Source organism: Eriocheir sinensis, chromosome 12 (assembly GCF_024679095.1).
Source record: "Eriocheir sinensis breed Jianghai 21 chromosome 12, ASM2467909v1, whole genome shotgun sequence".
Lineage (NCBI taxonomy): Eukaryota > Metazoa > Arthropoda > Malacostraca > Decapoda > Varunidae > Eriocheir > Eriocheir sinensis.
The window spans coordinates 20620252-20640326 of record NC_066520.1 but is presented as its reverse complement, the minus strand read 5'-3'; the positions used below and the strand labels follow the sequence as shown (position 1 = coordinate 20640326).

At 43.9% G+C, this 20075-nt stretch overlaps 1 protein-coding gene across 1 annotated transcript in view; it reads left to right on the top strand.

The window, feature by feature from the left end:
* Nucleotides 1–272: 272 nt before the first annotated feature.
* LOC126997596 (platelet glycoprotein V-like) overlaps nucleotides 273–20075 on the top strand; it is a 52581-nt gene continuing 32778 nt past the window's right edge. The window contains exons 1-2 of the mRNA XM_050858770.1: nucleotides 273–743; nucleotides 1902–2457. Of these exons, the coding sequence (XP_050714727.1) occupies nucleotides 2452–2457 (6 nt within the window). The 5' untranslated portion in view covers nucleotides 273–743; nucleotides 1902–2451. The remainder of the gene's footprint in view (nucleotides 744–1901; nucleotides 2458–20075) is intronic.

Sequence of the window (20075 nt, the reverse complement as noted above, 5' to 3'; positions counted from 1 at the left end):
TAAAGTTCCCTCGATGAGCAGACATGGATGTGAAAAATACAGACAGAGAAGTAAGATGATTGAAAAAAAAGAGGAGGGTAGGGGCCAAAGACATTACCCTACCAATACCAAGTAATACCAAGTCAATAGTGATACTCGGAAAAAACAGCCATGAATCCACTTTTTCTCTTCGCTCCTCTGAGGTTAGAACACTGAAATACGCATAACAGTAATCATAATGCTCTTCTATAGTATATATTTTCCGTCCTTCTTTCTTTTTCTTTCTTTCTGTCTGTCTGTCTGTTTGTCTGTGTGTGTGTCTGTTTGCTGCCTGCTTCTCTCTTTGTCTGTCTGTCTCACACTCTCACTCTCTCTCTCTACCTGACCCATTGACCACAAACACCTTTACAATACTGCCCAGCGTGTTGCCAACCAGTAGCGTCCACCAGGAAACAACACTCTTCCCTCTATAACACCAAGAAAACAGCGCCAGGACTCACGACAAGGCTCCTTCCACTCATAAGACGCTTACTTTCAACTGAACTCGCTCTGGACGCCTTGTTGCAACCACTACGGACGCAATGAACCAGCCACGCCGATGGACCAGGGGAAAGAGGGCATATGGGTGAGAGAGGGAGGTAGAGAGAGACGGGGACGGGCGGGCCTTTCTACCTTCGGCCAGCCCGCGAGGCCCAACCAACGCGGTACGCCGACCACGAGCTCTCAACGCCACTCAGTACGGCTCGAGCTTCCGCAGTGATAAGGTGTTTAGCCCGCCCCTCCGCAGCCTCCGTGTCTCGTGTGTCAACAAACGTGCGCGCCTGACGATCGCTTGAGTGAGACATCGAACTCGGTGCACTTCGTCTGCCTTATGGAAACATTGACTTGCTTTTCCGGATAACGTTGATTAAGTAGAGAGTGTGATACGTGTCTCAATATGAAATAGACAAAAACTCGGTGCATTTCGTCTGCCTTATGGAAACTGCGACTCCTTTTCAGGATATTACGTTGATTTAGTAGAAAGTGATACATGTCAGAATATGAAACAGACAAAAATGCAGACACTTATTCGTATAGCTAATTGGCTCGAGGTGGCTCATTAAGAATATATATAGTCATAGAAACCAATTATTTATCCATTATATATCTGTTGGTCGGTTAGTTATTAGCAAAGAGTGAAACAAGTCTGCGAGAAGAAAAAAATATCCAACATAACCACATACCAAAGAGTCTGGACGTGATTCATTAAGGCCGTAATAAAGAAATCGAGCCATCCTTCCTTTCCTTTTTTTATATATGCGGGTTGCCTCGTTATCAGAAAGGAAGAGAAACGAGTCTATTTATGTGAACTGAAATTGAATAGAAAACACAAACCCAATCTCAGACCCACAAGCCTTAACGTGGGACTCATTACGAAGAACATATAGAAAGAAAACTGACCCTACCTTTCTTTTCCTGTCCTTACGCGATGCCTCTCTATCAGCCTCTCAAACCTACCATATGATTGTGTCTGTAAATCTGAACTGAAAGCGAACCATAAAAAGACACAACGTTGGACTCATTAAGAAGAACATATAGAACAAAAACTGATCCTCCCTTTCCTTTTATTTTCTAAAGGGTTGCCTCTCTATCAGCCTCTTAGCCGACCAGTGATTGCGACTAATTGTAGGGAAGGTGCGGCTGGCGGCTGGCTGGACCCTGCGACTCCTTATTGCTAGCTGCCAACGGAAGGCTTAACGAGGCCGGATAATCGCCCCCCGCCCTGTATTATCGGCCGCCGCAGGGATACTTACGAAGGAAGAGAAAGGACCTGACCCGGTGATTAGGAGAATGGTGACTAGATTAATCGAGTGAAAGGTGAAAGGAGGTTTTGGCGTCCCGTAGAATTTAACGAAGATTTTTATTGGTGTGTATATTTTCAGAAGCGAGTTGTTTGGTGAAGGAGGAAAATATTACAGAAAGCATACCTGTCGATTATGTGAAAGAACTTATACCCTTTTTGATTACTAATTCAAAAAAGTTAAGTGGCAAGATTATATGGTTTGAAGACTTCCCAAATACTAAATGTGGACAGTTTTAAATGATTTTATAAGTGTAATTGGCAAAAAAGAAAATCAGGTCCACGGTATAAAGTGAAAAAAGTGACTTATAGCATCCTAGAGAAATTATGAAAAGTGGTCGAAATAGTCAAGTGGAAAAGAGAGTTAACTTCCCTTAGACTTTAATTGACTGCTTCTAATGAGCGAGTGATTGGTGGTGACGAAAACTTCAACCTTATAAATCTTCCATAAAAACTTGCGTCCTACTGTGAACTGCCTCTGGATTTATTAGTGAAATGAAGCTGAGGGTAAGGCGGTGAACAGCGAGGAGTGAGTGACGCCGCGTGCCAGGCTGCCGCGTCCTGTTGGGTGTGTCCTGTAAGACTGTGCCGGACAAGAATAGGAAAACAGTTACCTGCCTATCTCCTCAATCATGATGGTAAGTCAACGAACTGCTACTACTACTACTACTACTACTACTACTACTACTACTACTACTACTACTACTTCTTCTTCTTTTTCTACTACTACTACTACTGCTACTACTACTACTACTACTACTACTTCTTCTTTTTCTTCTTCTACTACTACTACTACTACTACTACTACTACTACTAACTATCAATATACACCCAAGCTAAACTTTTTAAACGGTTCAAAATTATCTTCCATGTTACGTTATATCTCATAGTCTAGAGTGTTTAGTTTAAAGATTTGAATAACTTTTTTTTTATCATTTACTACGGAGTCGAAAAATAATTTACTTTTTACATTTGTTTTTGTTGTCGTAATTCCAGTGTGTGTGTGTGTGTGTGTGTGTGTGTGTGTGTGTGTGTGTGTGTGTGTGTGTAAGGTTAACGAACCAACCAACGCCCCATTTTCTTTATCAGTAGGGAACCACACACAACGTTACGAACTAGCACTCCATTTTCTTTTATCAGTGAGGAAGAAAACGGGCCTCGGGTGTTTGGGAAATGGAACAACACGTTTTTAATTAGTGCTCACAACCTACTGGACGTCAGGAGGAGGAGGAGGAGGAGGAGGAGGAGATGAGTTACTAGACGATGAATGAGCAAGGATACACGAGATGGGTGGTGGGAAGGGATGACTCAAGAAAACCGAGGGAAAACATTGAAGTTGGATAGAAAGAAAAGGGAATGAGAGAGAAGAGAGGCGAAGGAAACGTCAGAAAAAGGGGGAAAATATACAAAGGAAGGAAAACATATATAAAGAAAAGGAGGAATGGGGATAATAGACAAATGGAAAAAGAAATACATAAAGGAAATCACGTGAAAATAAACTCTAAAAAGGAAACAGTAAGAGGGGAAAGTTTGCAAAAATGAAAATAAACGGAATAAACGAGAGAGAGATATGAGAGAAACGACCAATGCAAATAGAAACAGTAAGATAGAAAGTTTACAAAAGGGGGAAAAACAGAGAAAAAAACAAAGAGGGTGGATAAGAAAACAAGCGAGGCAAAGAACGAAGAAATAAAGGTAAATGAGAACGTAATGGAGGAATGAAGAGATGAAAGGGCGAGTGTAGAGGAGATGAAACATGAGGTGGAGGAGGGAAGGGAAGGAGGGAGGGAAGGAGGGAAGGGAAACAGGAGTAAGGTCACCGAAGGATGGCAAGAGAGAGGGAGGGAAGGATACGACGGATACGGTAAAGGAGGACGATAGGATGAAGGAGCAGGAGGGGGAGGAGGAGGAGGAGGAGGAGGCTCACGTGAACAAGGAAGAAAAGGAAGAGTAAAGACGAGATATAGAAGAACGAAAGGAGATAAGAGGAGGAGTTGGAGATGGAGAAAGAGGAGGAAGAGAAGGAGGAGGAGGAGGAGGAGCATGTTGACAAGGAAGAAGAAGAGTAAATAGGAGATATAGAAGAACGAAAGGAGATAAGAGGAGGAGGAGGAGATGGAGAAAGAGGAAGAGAAGGAGGAGGAGGAGGAGCACGTGTCAAGGAAGAAAAAAAGAGTTAAAAAGGAGAAACAGGAGGACGAAATGAGATAAGGAAAGCAGGAGAAGAAGAAGAAGCACAATGACGAGGAAGAAAAAAAAACAGAAAGAAGAAATAGGAGAACGAAGTGAGATATGAGAAGGCAAAAGAGGAAAAGAAGGAAGAAAAGAAGGAGGAGGAGAAGGAGCACATTGAGGGGAAAAAAAGAGAAACAAGAATAGAAATGAGAAACAGGAGAACTGAGATAAGAGAACGACGCCGACAAGGAGGAGGAGGAGGAGGAGGAGGAGGAGGAGGAAGAGGAGGAGGAGGAAGAAGAAGCGGGGAAAGTGCAACTCGCGGTAACCTGATGTGACTCACGCGCCGCAGTCACTCCCTTGTCCCGGTGTGGTGTCATCTGCCATCCGGTATCGTGAGACATCCCATATCCTTATTTTACCATTGCGGAACCCAAAATTTACTATGATAGAGTGACTGAGTGAAGCATCTAAGTGTAAAAAAGTGCCAATGAGGACTTAAATAGCGATGCAAGGCTAATTAGGTCACAAGAAGAAGAAGAGTGACGGTTGATATCCTCGTTACACACACACACACACACACACACACACACACACACACACACACACACACACACGTCATCATTTGCTTTCATAATAATATAAATAAATTTGGGTGGGACAGACCCCGACAAGCAGTCCACAAAAGACACGGTACCCTGTCGAAATTCATGTGTGTTCAGGATGGGATGTCTCACAATACCCGGATGTCTCATGACGCCACACCGACCTGTCCCTCCTCTTGTCCCCCGTGCCCTCTGAACCCCCACACCCTGCGCGCCCCGCCCCGACCGCAGCTCACCTGAGAAGCGCACGCGACAATAACAGCAGCGACGGCGGTGGTGTAGCCAAACAAACTCTTCCTTATACGTCCTTAACACAACACACGGCAGACGGGAAGACGCTAAACTCTAGTATGCACTCACGTTCTCTCCGTCCCTGTGGAATAGACAAGAAAACAAGGTCATGTATTGTAGAAAGCGAGGGACTTATAACAGGAAATGCGTCGATGATTAGTTTTGGAAGAATAGTTATCCTCATCAACATTCCAAAGACAAAATTATCCTGGAAAAGAAAATATTAAAAAGCACAGTGAATATTAAAGAAGGCAAATACAATATGATACAATAAAATAAAATGCAGTACAAATAAAAAGGGAATGGCGTAGCGTAATACAGGTAGGCAAGAAGTGTCTCCTGAGAACAACAACAACAACAACAACAACAACAACAAAAACTGGCATGCAAGATACGAAGGCAACGAAATGTGACAATGAAAAAGCAGAGAGAGAGAGAGAGAGAGAGAGAGAGAGAGAGAGAGAGAGAGAGAGAGAGAGAGAGAGAGAGAGAGAGAAAGGAGGGTGGAGGGAGGGGGAGATAGTTAAGTTCTGTCTGTCTATCTGTCTGTCTCAACTGCGTCTCTTCTTCATCCTCTTCCATTCCCTCCGTCCCTCCTTTGATGTCTTCCTCATTCTCTCCTCCTCCTCCTCCTCCTCCTCCTCCCTCCCTCACGTAGCTAACATTACCTCTCACCTTTCTTCGCTAGCATCGTGTTAGAGGCCACACACACACACACACACGTACATACACACACAACCCTTCCTGTTTCATGCTCCCCCCTACAGTGCAAATAGACTTATACAATCACAGACAAAAAAAAAAAAAAAAGAGGAAAAAAAACACACCCTCGGAAACACACTTGACAGAAGGAGGGAAATCGAACAAAGACTATAAAACGCCATCCCCGCCATCTGTTCGGTGACACACACACACACACACACACACACACACACACACACACACACACACACACGCTAGCCATTACGCACACAATCAAAAGGTGAATGGAAGAAAAGGAAAACGAACACAAGATTTATTATTCCACACAGCACTTCAGACCCTTCAAATTCCCTCTCTCTCTCTCTCTCTCTCTCTCTCTCTCTGGGGCCCCGGTTCGATCTCCTCAATACAGCGGAGCGTCATTGTCATCTCGAGTGGTGGCTGGGAACCGCAAGAGCCAAGGGGGGGAGGCGTACCGCGGGGTCTCGTGTTCCTCTGCGGTTTGGTTGAGGGAAATTCTTAGGCTTGTGGACTCGCCTCACTCACTATCCAGGGGTCAGAGGTAGAGCGAGGGTAGGGAAGTGAGTGCGTGAGTGAGTGAGTGAGTGTGAGTTAGTCAGTCAGTAAGGCAAATAGTTACTTAGTGGGGTTTTTTGTTAATTACCTTAGAATTTACCTGTATGATAAACCGATCTTTTTTATATGGATTTGATTTAAGGTGTCTAATGTACGAGGATATATTAGTTTTTTTGTTCTTTTAATTGTAAACCGTTTTGTCTGTCTGCTTGTCTGTCTGTCTCTCCAAATGATCTGTAGACCTTTATCTGTCTGTCTGTTTTCAATTATTCATCTGTCTGTCTGTTTGTCTGTGTCTGTCTGTCTGTTTGTCTGTGTCTGTCTATTGGATATGTCTGTCGCTGTCTCCCTCCCTCTCTCTCTCTCTCTCTCTCTCTCTCTCTCTCTCTCTCTCTCTCTCTCTCTCTCTCCCTTATTCATCCCCTCAAGCCCTCCGCCACGCCCTTCCATCAAGCTACTACACACTTTTTGCTGCTTATAAAGGTTCGCTCTCTCGTACCTCGACAAGATAACACTCCCCCTTCACGTCACCTTGGATGCGTGAGAACAGCCGGTCATCTGTTGCAACCCTGGGGCTAAAAAATCCCCTCGCTAATCCGGACTTCCGTTAATCCGGATGGGTCAGCTCAGTTACATTCGTTAATCCGAAGCATATGTTAATCCGCGTGGGCCAAGCAGCTCGTTTTCTAATCCATACTAAAGTCACATATACTCATCCGATCTCGAGTGATAATAATTCAAAACAAAATGATATCTTCTGAACTCATGACTTCGACTTCACGCTGACAAGAGAGAGAAAGAAGAGTTAAGAGGAGAATAGCAGAACGAAGCGATATAAGAGGAGATGGAGGAGAGAAACAAGAGGAGGAGGATATCTTCTTGAATTCATGACTTCGACTTCACGCTGACAAGAGAGAGAAAGAAGAGTTAAGAGGAGAATAGTAGAACGAAGCGAGATAAGAGGAGATGGAGGCGGAGAAACAAGAGGAGGAGGATGTCTTCTTGAATTCATGACTTCGACTTCACGCTGACAAGAGAGAGAAAGAAGAGTTAAGAGGAGAATAGAAGAACGAAGTGAGATAAGAGAAGATGAAGGAGGAGGAGAAAAAGAGGAGGAGGAGCAGCATGTTAAGGAAGAGAAAGAGGAATAAAGAGGAGAAACAGGGAAACGAAATGATGCAAGAGGAAGAGGAGAAGGAGGAAAGAGAAAGAGGAGGAAAGAGGAAAAACAGGGAAACGAAATGATAAAAGAAGAAGAAAAGAAAGAAGAGATAACTAACTTCACTTCTATGACCTTTGATAATCACCTCTATATCTATGAGTCAACAGAACCTCATACAACGGAAATCTCAGTGTTCCGGACGTAGGCAATTCGGACACAGCATGTGGTCCTCTTGCGCTTCCGGTGTGACGTGTTGAGGGCGTGAGGTGTTGTGAATGCAGAGAACTGAGTTAGTGGGTGGTGACGAGGGTAGTTGAATGGGGATGTAAAAGGAGGGAGTGGTGGAAAGGGGTGAGGCTGAAGGGGGTGAGGAGTGCGGTCGAGTGTGGGGTTAAAGGCAGGTAAAAAGAGGTAGGATTGAGGTTACTGGAGGAAACTATACGTAGAAAGAGGAAGATAGGTTATGGAGAGGGAGGGATGACTGGAAAGAAAGCAAGAGGAAGATAAATAGATTGGCTAAGCGAGGTGTTGCATAGAAGAAGCTACGAGTAAAAAGAAGGGAAGGGAGAAAGAAACCGCAAAAAAAGGAAAAGAAAATTAATATGGTAGGTGGAAAAGAGAGATGAAAGAAATGAAAGAGAGCAAGAAACCGCAAAAAAAGGAAAAGAAAATTAATATGGTAGGTGGAAAAGAGAGATGAAAGAAATGAAAGGGAGAAAGAAACAAGTAAAAAAAGGAAAAGAGGAGAAAATTAAACCAGATACAAAGGGGAGAAAAAGAACGGTACAGGGAGGATAAATAGGTCAAAGGAGGTACTGATGAGGAGAAGAAACTGAACATAAGAAGGGAGAGAGGGAGGTGTATGGAAGAGAGGGAGAGAGAACGGCGGGAGGTAATTTAACAGCGTCGACATGCATGGGTTAACAGAGGGAAGGAAGGAAGGAGGGAGGGGCGCCGCTCTAATTTTCTGCACACGCTGATTTTCTACGTCGGGTAATCACACTTGCACCGACCTCGAAGCGAAGACAAATGAGACGCTTCCATCGGTGATCTACGTAAGCTCCGGAAACACAGGGTCAAATTCTTAAACATTTCGGCGTCCAAGCACACACGTTTGGCAAGGCTTACGTATAGGAGTTGTGGTGGACATTTCTGAGGGTAGTTTGACAATGCTTCTGTGCCATAACGTATAATTGGAATTGGAAGCATTTGAAATTGCCGACCATACACATTTCAGATAATCACAAGAGCCAATTGCATGTTCATATAGCAAGGAGACACTTCTTAGCTCTGGTATCTATTATTTACTTGCTATTATTTCTACTTGCTTCCTATCTCTCTCTCCCCCTCCCTCTCCCTCTCCCTCTCTCTCTCTCTCTCTCTCTCTCTCTCCCCCTTCACGTCTGGCTGGGCACAGGTAACAAACAGAGGACAGGAAGCAGGTACACACGGGCGGGTGCCTCACCTGTACTGCGTGTGTGTGTGTGTGTGTGTGTGTGTGTGTGTCATAGTGTCTGCATAGCTTCTCTTGTGTGTGATTGTAACCTTCTTTTTTTGTGTTTGTTTGTTTGTTTGTTTGTGTTTGTGTGTGTGTGTGGAGAGAGAGAGAGAGAGAGAGAGAGAGAGAGAGAGAGAGAGAGAGAGAGAGAGAGAGAGAGAGAGAGAGAGAGAGAGAGAGAGAGAGAGAGAGAAGAATCGACAGACAGGCAGACAGACAGAAAGACAGGCAAAGACATTTTTATTTACAGCAAAGGAAGCAGCTCAACGGCAAAATAATAATAATAATAATAATAATAATAATAATAATAATAATAATAATAATAATAATAATAATAATAATGAGGAAAAAAAAGACCACTAAACAATGCCCCTATAAAAAAAGAGTTCAGAGAAGAGAACAGAAGAGACGGAAACATTAAAAAACTGAGTCACACACGAACCAAAGAAACACTGCAACACAAAACCACACCACCACCACCACCAGAGCCACAAATCATACGACATAAATCACACAATAGTAATCATACGTATACCAACGCCTATACGAAGATCAGATCACATCCATCACCCGAGGAACAAAAGGAAAGAAAAAAAAATAACACTCGTACACTATTGAAGCCCTAAAAAATTAAAGGTTTGGTGGGGCGTATCATGCATATATACACTTAACTTTCAATATACTTCTCGAACGCTTTTTCTGAGGCATTTCAATATATATCTCAGTAATGGAAGGCGGGTCTAGTCTGCCTGTCCGTCTATCTGTCTGTGTCCGTCTGTTTCTTCTTTATCGCTATGCTGTATGGGACATTTTATATATTTCTCCAAAGCTTTCTCTGATTCCTCTTAATATATGTCTAAGTAATGGAAGGAGGGTCTAGTTCTGCCTGTCTGTATATCTGTCTGTCTATCTGTTTCTTCTTTATCGCTATGCTGTATGGGACATTTTATATATTTCTCCAAAGCTTTCTCTGATTCCTCTTAATATATGTTTAAGTAATGGAAGGAGTATATTATTGTGTTGTATGGAACTTTTTATATAATGGAACTTTTTTATATGTATATTCTCTAACGCTTTTCTCTTTCTTCTTTAAAAATATATCACGGAGAAGGAGAGTCTAGTTCTGCTTGTCTGTCTGTCTATCTTTTCCTCCTTTATTTTAGGGTTGTATGGAGCTTTTTATACATGTTCTCCAACGCTTTTTTCTTTCTCCTCTTAAAAAATATATCACGGTAATGGAAGGAGGGTCCAGTTCTGCTTTTCTGTCTGTCTTTTTTTCCTCCTCTATTTTGGGTTATATGGAATTTTTTATACATATTCTCCAACGCTTTTTCTTTCTCCTCTTAAAAAATATATATCACGGTAATGGAAGGAGAGTTTAGTGTGCTTGTCTGTCTGCCTGTCTGTCTGTCTCTCCTTTATTCCTGGGTTGTATGGTGCTCTCAGGATCCATACAGTCTCGTCTCGTATGGATCCTGGGTGCTCTCAGATCCTGGGTGCTTTTTTTTCTATCACGTCTTCGCGGAAATGCCTCCTCCTTGTCTTCGCCCCGCCTTGATAGATGGAAAATCGTGCACCAATAATTTACATCCCTGCTCGGAACTTAACCACGACCCCGCGTTGGGAGGTCTTCGGCGCCAGCAAGACCCTCAAGGACCGCCTCCCCACCTCCCCTTCCTTTCCCTCTCGCCTCGGTGTGGCTATTGGGTGGTTTGCATAGGACGGTACGGGGTCTTTAGAAGCCTTATTAAACCTCCTCGGACGGGACAGGGAATTAAAGTGGGAGAGAAGGAAGTTGTGGGTGGCTGGACTGTGAGGTGTGTGGGGCTGGTGAGTGTGAAAGGGGACAGAGTAAGGGGAAGGAAGGTGAGTGAGGTTTGGGAAGGGTCATGGGTGTTGCAGGAAGGGTAATGATGGTGGTGGTGGCACAGTGTGTAGGTCGAGGAGAAAAGAGGAGAAAACGCGAAACGACGTGGAGAAAAGTTAATGAATAGGATTGCGTGAGAAAGAAAAATGACAGAGAGGAAAATGAAGGAGTATTTTTTATTTCTTTTGATGAGACGTGACCGTGCGTTCGTCTATACGTACAAAACAAAGGGAAGGGGTAGATACAAGCCATCAGTGTCATCAGCAGGAGTTTCTTGGCGCCAGTAAACCCATCGAAGCCGTCAATTTATCTTAGTCAACAAACCTGATCTGACTCCCTGACTGACTCCTCCTCTTCCTCTTCTTCCTTTTCGAATTGGAGTAGCGACAACTCTTCAATGTCACCAGCAGGAGTTTCTTGGCGCGAGTGAATCCTTCGAAGCCGTCAATTTATCTTACAACAAACCTGATCTAACTTCCTAACTGACTCCTCCTCCTCCTCCTTTTCGAGCTTCAATCTCACCAGCAGGAGGTTCATGGCGCCAGTGAATCCATCGGGGCCGTCAATCTGTCACAAACGAGGAATCTGATCCCAATGACAGACCAACTCGCCGACTACCGCATGAGTCTACATAAACAAAACCCTTCCTCAACGACCGACTCACTGACTGCCGCCCACGAAGATCTCATAAACAGCACCTTGCCCTCAACAACCCGAAGAATAACAATACGAGAATCCCCATAGAAGGCAGAATTAGTGGTTTCCGTAAAGGTTTCAATGGAGCCGGTCGCCGACGCATCACCGACACGATAGGTACAAGATCTGGGTGTCTCACAATCGCACACGAAACCCTTACCAACACAACCTGTCATCAGCTCCCCAAAACGAACCACAAGTGACACGCAACCATATCTATAGAATAACAATGAGGGACACTGCGTACCCTCAATACCCTCAACCTAAAATCACTAGTACCATAAACCCCACATAAGGTAAGATTAGCTATTCCCTTGACGGCGCGGGTCATGTAGTAGGGTGAAGCGTCTTGATCGTCGCCAAAAGTGTGCCTAATCATCACCCCGGCGAGTGTAAATAAAAGAGAGTTAGACGATGCGTGACTTGGGGAGACAATGGGATGTATGGCTGCGGTTTGCCAGAAAGAGGGAGGATAAGGAACGAAAGAAGGATATGAGAGAAAGGCGGAGACAGGGAGGAGGAGGAGGTAAGGAAGGAAGGATGAATGAAACGAAGGATGGAAGGGAATGATGAGGACAAGAATAAAGTATGAGGAAGGGTGAAAAGGAGTAAAGGAAGGAAGTATGGAAGGAGAGGAAGAGAAGACGAAGACAGGGAGAGCAAGACGTAGGATGAACAGGAAGAAAAGGAAAATGAGAATGAAAGGGAAAGGAGATAAAACATGATAAAAAAATAAATATAAAAAAAGAGTAACAAAGACAGGAAAAGGGGAGACGGAATAAGGTAGAAAGGAGAGGCAAGGACAAGGAAATAGTAGAGAAAGGAGGGTTACATTTCTTAGTGGAGGAAGGAAGAAAATGGGAAGAAGGAAGAGAGAAACGAAATCAGGGAGGAGGAGGAGGCGAGGAGGGTCATACTTCTCAGGGGAGCCGTGTTGGGGCGTCGCCGTTGGTTATCAGGGCCTGTATATCATCTTGTAGGGGTCACGGTGCCAAATGAAAGTCAATACGTTGGGAGTGGGGTGGGTCTTCCTATGCCCTACTGCCCCTCGCCTTCCTTTCTTCCTCTTTCCTTCTCTTCCTTCCTTCTCTTCTCTTTCTTTATCTTCCATTTTCTCCTCATTCTTCGCCTTTCCTCTCGCCTTCCTTTCTTCCTCTTTCCTTCTGTTCTCTTCGTCTTCGCCTTCCATTTTCTCTCCTCTCTTTCCTTCCTGTCTTCCTGCTCTTCCCTTATCTCTTCCTCTTCCTCCTTCTCCTCATTCTTCGCCTTTCCTCTCGCCTTCCTTTCTTCCTCTTTCCTTCTCTTCTCTTCGTCCTCGTCTTCCATTTTCTCTCCTCTCTTTCCTTCCTGTCTTCCTGCTCTTCCTTTATCTCCTCCTCCCTGTGCATAGCTTTCCCTTCTATTCTTCCTCCTCTTCTTCTTCCTCCATTCCTCCGTCTTTCCTCCCGCATTTTCCGTGTCCCGGCGTCTCCTCTTCCTCCTCCTCTTACCGTCTATTTTGCACTTTCATACTTAATAATCCACTCATATTTTTCCCCTTTTTTTCATTCTTCCTCCCACGTCTTTCCATATTTCCTCTAGTATCTTTTTCCTAGTCTACCTTCTCCTCTTCCTCCTCCTCCACCTACCCCGTTTTCTATGTTCCCGCTCCCCTCTTTGGCAGAAAACGGGAACGTATTGCCCACGATCGATTCTCCTTGGATAATAAGCATAAAAAAGAATGGTTACACAACAGCAAATTAAAGACTGGGTTACCTTTAAGAAGTCAAGATAGTCGAAGGCCTCCACACACCCCGGAAGTCTCAGCAAAAAATGATAATAATAATAATTGTCTGTCACATTAATAATAATTCGACCTTGTGAAATTAATTATACCAAGGAGGATAAATAAATATCGTCGGGGCGCTTTTTCATTGCCGTAAACTATTGCTGAGGAGGTAGACGGCGGGTGTGTGTATAATCCCTGGCGCCCTGATTGACTCCTCTTCTTCCTTTTCGAATTGGAGTAGCGACAACTCTTCAGTGTCACCAAAAGGAGTTTCTTGGCGTGAGTGAATCCATCGGGGCCGTCACTCTATCATTAACACAAGTAACAAACCTGATCTAACTTCCTAACTGACTCCTCCTCCTCCTCCTAATCCTCCTCCTCCTCCTCCTCCTTTTCGAGCTTTAGTATCACCAGCAGGAGTTTCTTTGCGCGAGTGAATCCACCGGGGCCGTCACTCTGTCATAAGTAACAAACCTGATCTAACTTCCTAACTGACTCCTACTCCTTCCTGTTATCGTCAAGAGAATATCAATTTTAACAGGCAGAACTTATGCATAAAAAGAACTGATTAATAAATACTGATGACTAAAAACTGATGAATAAAAACTGATGAATAAAAACTGATGAACTAAAGAACTAATGAATAAAAGAACTGATGAATAAAAGAACTGAGGAATAAAAAGAAATTCGAGGCTTGCAACACCTTAAATCTCCCGCCCTAGAAATAAAAACTCGACCCCTTCAACATTTTACTTTCAACTTCCCGCCTCCCTCCCAAAAAATCATAAACTCAAGCTCTCTAACAACTTCACTCTCCCACCTTAAACTCGAGCCTTGCATCCCCGTCACTCTCCCCTCAAAGAACTCGAACACTCCAACGTCTTCATGGCCCATATATTTAAACATTTCTGCGCCCAAGAACACGTAATTTACTAGTCTTTCGTGGGAGTTTAGGGCATTTCCAGGGGGTACTTTTATGACCCTGGTGGTAGTCTGAGGCTTCTTTTGTACCTTGAACCTAGAAAAACGCTCATTAGAACCCGACTGATCTCCGTTTTGGCCTTTGGAAATTGTTGATGTGAGAGGCAGGGTCGTCTAAGTCTAACCCATGTCTCTCCACTCAACCCTTCCCCTAAAAAAACAGGTTGGGCAAAAAATCAATTTACTCAACAGCGCAATATGATGAGTGAGACGGGGCGGGAGTAACAATAATAACTACATCCAGCCACAAGAACAAGACTGGAACATTGCGGTCTGTATCTTTACTCACTCCTGATTGAAAGTTCTAAGAAAATGGGTGAAAAAACAAAACTCAATTAACTTCTCGGTGCGACATGCGAGACCTAACGAGAACAACAATAACACTCATACAAAGCCACAAGAATGCTAACACAGATACCTTGCAGTCTAACAGTCCTGAAAAAATAAAATAGGAAAAGGTGGATAACTAAAAATCAGTTCCTTCCTCGGTGCGATATGTGAACCTGTGAAACCTTACGAGAACAACAACAACATTTGACTTCTCTTTCGCCCACTCATCTCCAATCTTTTTTAGGGGCAGTAAGTAACGGGCTTTTTTTTTTTTCATTATTGTTTTTTTTAAGCCCTTGATCTATCTCCTCTGCCGTAAAAAAAAAAAAACGCTCACAAGAAACCACGAAGAACACTAACCATGAAACCTTGCAATCTAACAGTCCTGGAAAAGAAAGGAAGAGGCGGAAACTAAAAGAAAAATGGAAAGGGAGGGAAACTATAGCCAATTCACTTCTCGGTGCGATATGAAGCGTACTTTTTTGAGACTTCGCGAACAACACTCATTAGAGGCCACAAGAACACTAACCCAGAAACCTTGCAATCAAACGGTCCTGGAATAGGGAGGAAAAGGCAGAAACAAAAATGGAAAGGGTGGGAAAGTATAATCAATTCTTTCTTCGGTGCGATATGAGGCGAACTTTTTGAGACCTCGAGAACAACTACACACATTAGAAGCCACAAAGAACACTAACCATGAAACCTTGCAATCTAACAGTCCTGGAAAAGAGAGGAAACGGTAGAAACTAAAAAATGGAGGAGGAAAAGGAGGAAGAGGAAGAGGAGGAGAAGGAAACAAAGAAGAAAGGTAATGAAATGCAACTGAATCCACCATATGAGAAGGAGAAAAAAGAAGAAGAAGAAGAAGAAGAAGAAGAAGAAGATGATGAAAAAGAAACAAAAAGGTAATGAAATGCAACTGAATCCACCATATGAGAAGGAGAAAAAAGGAGAAGAAGAAGAAGAAGAAGAAGAAGAAGAAGAAGAAGAAGAAGAAGAAGAAGAAGAAGAAGAAGAAAAGAAGAAGAAACAACAACAACACTCATTAGAAGCCACTATAACACTAACCATGAAACCTTACAATCTAACACAGTGGAAGACTATAACCAATTCAATTCTCAATGCGATATGATGAGAAGCTTCCGATACCAGACAAGAATCACAACAGGAAGCCCCAAGAACACAAACCCAGAAACCTTGCGCCGTCACTAATGCCTCGAGGTGCCCAGGGAGACCACCACCACAACCACCACCACCACCACCACCACCACCACTAACACCTCCAGACGTAATAAATTAGTTCACTCGGCCACTCTCCCTCTCCCCTGCACACACCTTGCCAGTCCAGTAGCCACGCGTCGCAACACTCCCCTCCCCCCGGATGTTCACAAGTAGCCGAAGGGTGAGGGAGTATAAGGGAAGGATGATTAAGGGTGTAAAGGGAGGGTGAGGGAGAGTAGAGGGAGGGTGAAGGAGGGTTATGAATGAAGGACAGAAGGTAGAGAGGTTGGGAGAGGGTAGAGAAATGGGTGAGGAAGATTAGAGAGAGGTTAGAGGGATGAAGGACGAAAGGTAGAGAGGCTGGAGGGAGATTAGAGAGATGGTGAATGGAAAGATGAAGGGAGGGAGAGAGAGAGAGAAGGTAAGGGAAGATAAAGGGCTTGTAGAGGAAAGGTAAGGCAAGGTTATGATGGATAAAGGGACGATGAAACAGGGGAAAGGGAAGGCCAGGGAAGGTTAAGGAAGGGTTTGGGAAGGGTACAAGAGAGGTCAGGCGATGGTGAAGACAGGGAGACTATGAAGAAGCAAAGATGAAATAGGGATTGTTAAAGGGAGAGGGAGGGCGAGGGTGACACAGAGAAAGAGTGAAAGAAAAACTGGTATCGATAAAATAAAGAACAATGAAATGCGCCTATTATGTAGTGTGTGTGAGGGAGACTTGAGGGATGGTATCAAGTGTATATTAAGGGAGAAGGTAAGAGGGCAGTAGAAGATATAGGCTGGTATTACAAGACACTTTTGCTTCTCACATCAGCTATTTCTAAAGGTCAAAGAGGGGGTCAATAAGGTTCTAATGAGTGTTTTTTTAGGCTCATGGTACAGAAGAAGGGTCAAACTACCACCAGGGTCATAAAACCCCTACCCCTGGAAATGCCCACAACTCCTACGAAAGCCTTGTCAAATATGTGTTCTTGGGCAGCGAAATGTCTTTTAATACGGCCCATGAGGTGTGTGTGTGTGTGTGTGGGGGGGGGGGGGGGGAAGAAGGGGTAAGATCCGAGCACACGAAGTCCCCCTAATTAGATGACTGGCCAGGAGTGTGAAGTGTTGAAGGTCACGCTCATTTACCTGTTAATTAGCACCTCAGCCGCCTCCATGATTGATTAAGCCATTAGAGTCATTAGCGAGAGAGAGAGAGAGAGAGAGAGAGAGAGAGAGAGAGAGAGAGAGAGAGAGAGAGAGAGAGAGAGAGAGAGATGATATAGGTGTAGATGCGGTTGTTCAGTTAATTAGTTATTGATATATTGATGTAGAAGAAGAAGAGAGAGAGAGAGAGAGAGAGAGAGAGAGAGAGAGAGAGAGAGAGAGAGAGAGAGAGAGAGAGAGAGAGAGAGAGAGAGAGAGAGAGAGAGAGAGAAAAGAAGAAGTGGGGAAGATGAGAATGGGTAAATGATGACCTGATGATGATGATGATGATGGTGATGATGTTTTTTTACTTTCAATGTTTTTTTTCTCTCTTTTTCTTTACTATTTTTTTCGCCTTTATTCTTGTACTTCTTTTTTTTTCTTCTTCTTCTTGTTCTTCATCCTGTCAATCGGTTATTTTTGTCCTTGTTGTTGTTGTTTATTTTGTTGTTCTCGTTCTTCATCATCTTTGTTTTTCTTTGTTTTCTATTTTATTTTTCCTCCTTCCTCCATTTTCTTCTACGGTTTGTTTCATTCTTTTCTATCTTTTTCTTTCTTCTTCTTCTTCGTCGTCGTCTTCTTCTTCTCCTGGTTCTTTTTTTCTTTTTCTTTTTCTTCATCTTCTTCTTCTTCTTCTTCTTCCTCTTCTTATTCTTCTTCTACTTCTTCTTCTTCCTCTTCCTCTTCTTCTTCTTCTTCTTCTTCTTCTTCTTCTTTAGATTTACGGGACCACCACCTCTTTGTCAATGCCAGCCTGCCCCTAATCCTTCCATCATCTTGTTAGGCGAGGATTAATCTCTCTCTCTCTCTCTCTCGCTTCGGGTGGATGATAACTTCTTAGTTCTTATATAATCTCCCCTTCACACATAAAGACTTCGCTCGCATAAATTCAATTCTCAAACCACAGAAGCAGAGGGAAAAAAAAGATAAAATTATGTTCCTCCTTCTGTTCTTGCTCCACCTCCATCATCACCCCCACCTCCTCCTCTTCCTCCTCCTCCTCCTCCTTCTTCTCCTCTTCCTTCTTCAGTATTGTTAACTCTAATGTATATCTGTTTATTTGTATTCCTCTTGGGCGATCAGGTATACACAGACTCATTTTAAAATATATTATCTAGTCCGCCTCGAATATTGCTCTTCATAATCATTCAATTTCTCCTACATTCATTTTTTTCTAAGTGTATAATGATCGGATGTTGTTCACTTGGATTGCAGCTACACACACACACACACACACACACACACACACACACACACACACACACACACACACACACACGCACACACCTATCAACATATTACCTTGCCATTGTTTTGTGTTTTTGTTCATTTTTTATACCGTCTTGTTTAACTTCTAACCTTTATTAAAATCATGATCAAATATCTTCTAGTTTCCTTTTATTTCAAATTTACGTGTTTCTTATTTATGTATTATGTATTATGGTTTTATGCACTCCTATTTGATTTTCGAGAGAGAGAGAGAGAGAGAGAGAGAGAGAGAGAGAGAGAGAGAGAGAGAGAGAGAGAGAGAGAGCACTTTAGAGGCGTGTTGAGGTACGAGACAGCGACGAATTAATACCTTTGCCCCTCACTGACTGCCGCGACTGGAGCAGATGGTGGTCGTGGTATTAGCAACAGCTGCATGCGAAGGGAGGGAGAGAGAGAGAGAGAGAGGGAGGAAGAGGGGGAAGAGGAGGGAGAAGAGACATGGGGTGGTGGGGTAGCGTTGAAGAAGAGGGAGGGAGGAAGGGAGAGAGGGAGAGAAGAGAGAGGGAGGGATGGGAGAAGAGATGTGAGGTTGTGTTGAAGAAGGGGGAGATGGAGGAAGGGAGAGAAGGTAGCGAGGGGAGATAGAGAGAGGAGAGGGGGGAGAAGGAAGACAGGGGGGTGGGTAACGTGGGGTGGTATTGAGGGAGAGGGAGGTAAGGAGGGAAGGAAGGAGGGGGGTTGAAAAGGGGGAGAGAGAAGGGAGAGAGAAGGGAGAAGAGACAGAAGGGTAGGTAGCGTGGAGGGGTGTTGAAGAAGAGGGAGGGAGGGAGGAAGGGTGATAGAGAGAGGAGGGAGAGGAGGGAGAGAAGGGGGGAGACAAAGTAAAGGGAGGGGAGAGGAGAGGTACGTATGACTATTGATGGAAATTGATGTAGAGGGGAAGGGTGGGAGAAATAAAGAGGAGGAGGGAGGGGAGTAGATAGGTAGTGTATTGATGTAGAGGGAAAGAGGGAGGGAAGGAGAGAAAGAGGGCTGGAGATGGAGGGAGTAGGGAGAGAGAGATAAGGATGCTGGAAGATGAAGGAGAGAGATGGAGGAATGGAGGAACTCATGGAGAAGAGAGAAAGGGAAAGTTAGTTAAAAGAAGAGAGAGAAAGAAAGAGAGACAAAGAGGGCAGGAGATGGAGGGAGAAGGAGGAGAGATAGGGATGCTGGAAGATATGGAAGGAGAGAGATGGAGGAATGGATGAACTAATGAAGGAGAGAGAAAGAAAGGGAAAATTAAGAAAAGAGAAGAAAGAAAAAGGAAAGTACTATATGAGAGAGAGACAGACAGACAGACATAGACCACGGAGAGTTGAGAGATATACAGATGCAGTGGCGGAGGGAGGGAGGGAGAGTAGTGGGAATGGAGGGGCCAGAGAAGTGGAGGGAGGGAAGGAGGGAGGGAAAGGAGGGGCGATGGAGAGGAAAGGACAGGTTTTCGACAGCTGTCACACTCTTTCATATCTAAAACTGCATCGATGAGAGAGAGAGAGAGAGAGAGAGAGAGAGAGAGAGAGAGAGAGAGAGAGAGAGAGAGAGAGAGAGAGAGAGAGAGAGAGAGAGGAAGGGACCAAGAGCGAGTACAGAGAAGGGAAGGGAAGGGAATGATGTGAGAGAGAAAGGAAAGAGAAAGGGAGAGAGGAAAAGAAAGAGGAAGGGAGGAAGAAAGGAAAGAGAGAGGAAGCGTGAGTACAGAGAAGGAAAGGGAAAGATGGAAAAAAAGAGAGAAGGGGAAATAGAAAGGGAGAACGAAGAGGAGAGAGAGAGAGAGAGAGAGAGAGAGAGAGAGAGAGAGAGAGAGAGAGAGAGAGAGAGAGAGAGAGAGAGAGAGAGAGAGAGAGAGAGAGACAGGACATGATGGAAAGAAAAATAGACACAATTTAAAAGAGAATGGGAAGTAGAAAAAGAGAAAGAAGGGGATAGAGAGAAATAGAGAGAGAGGGAG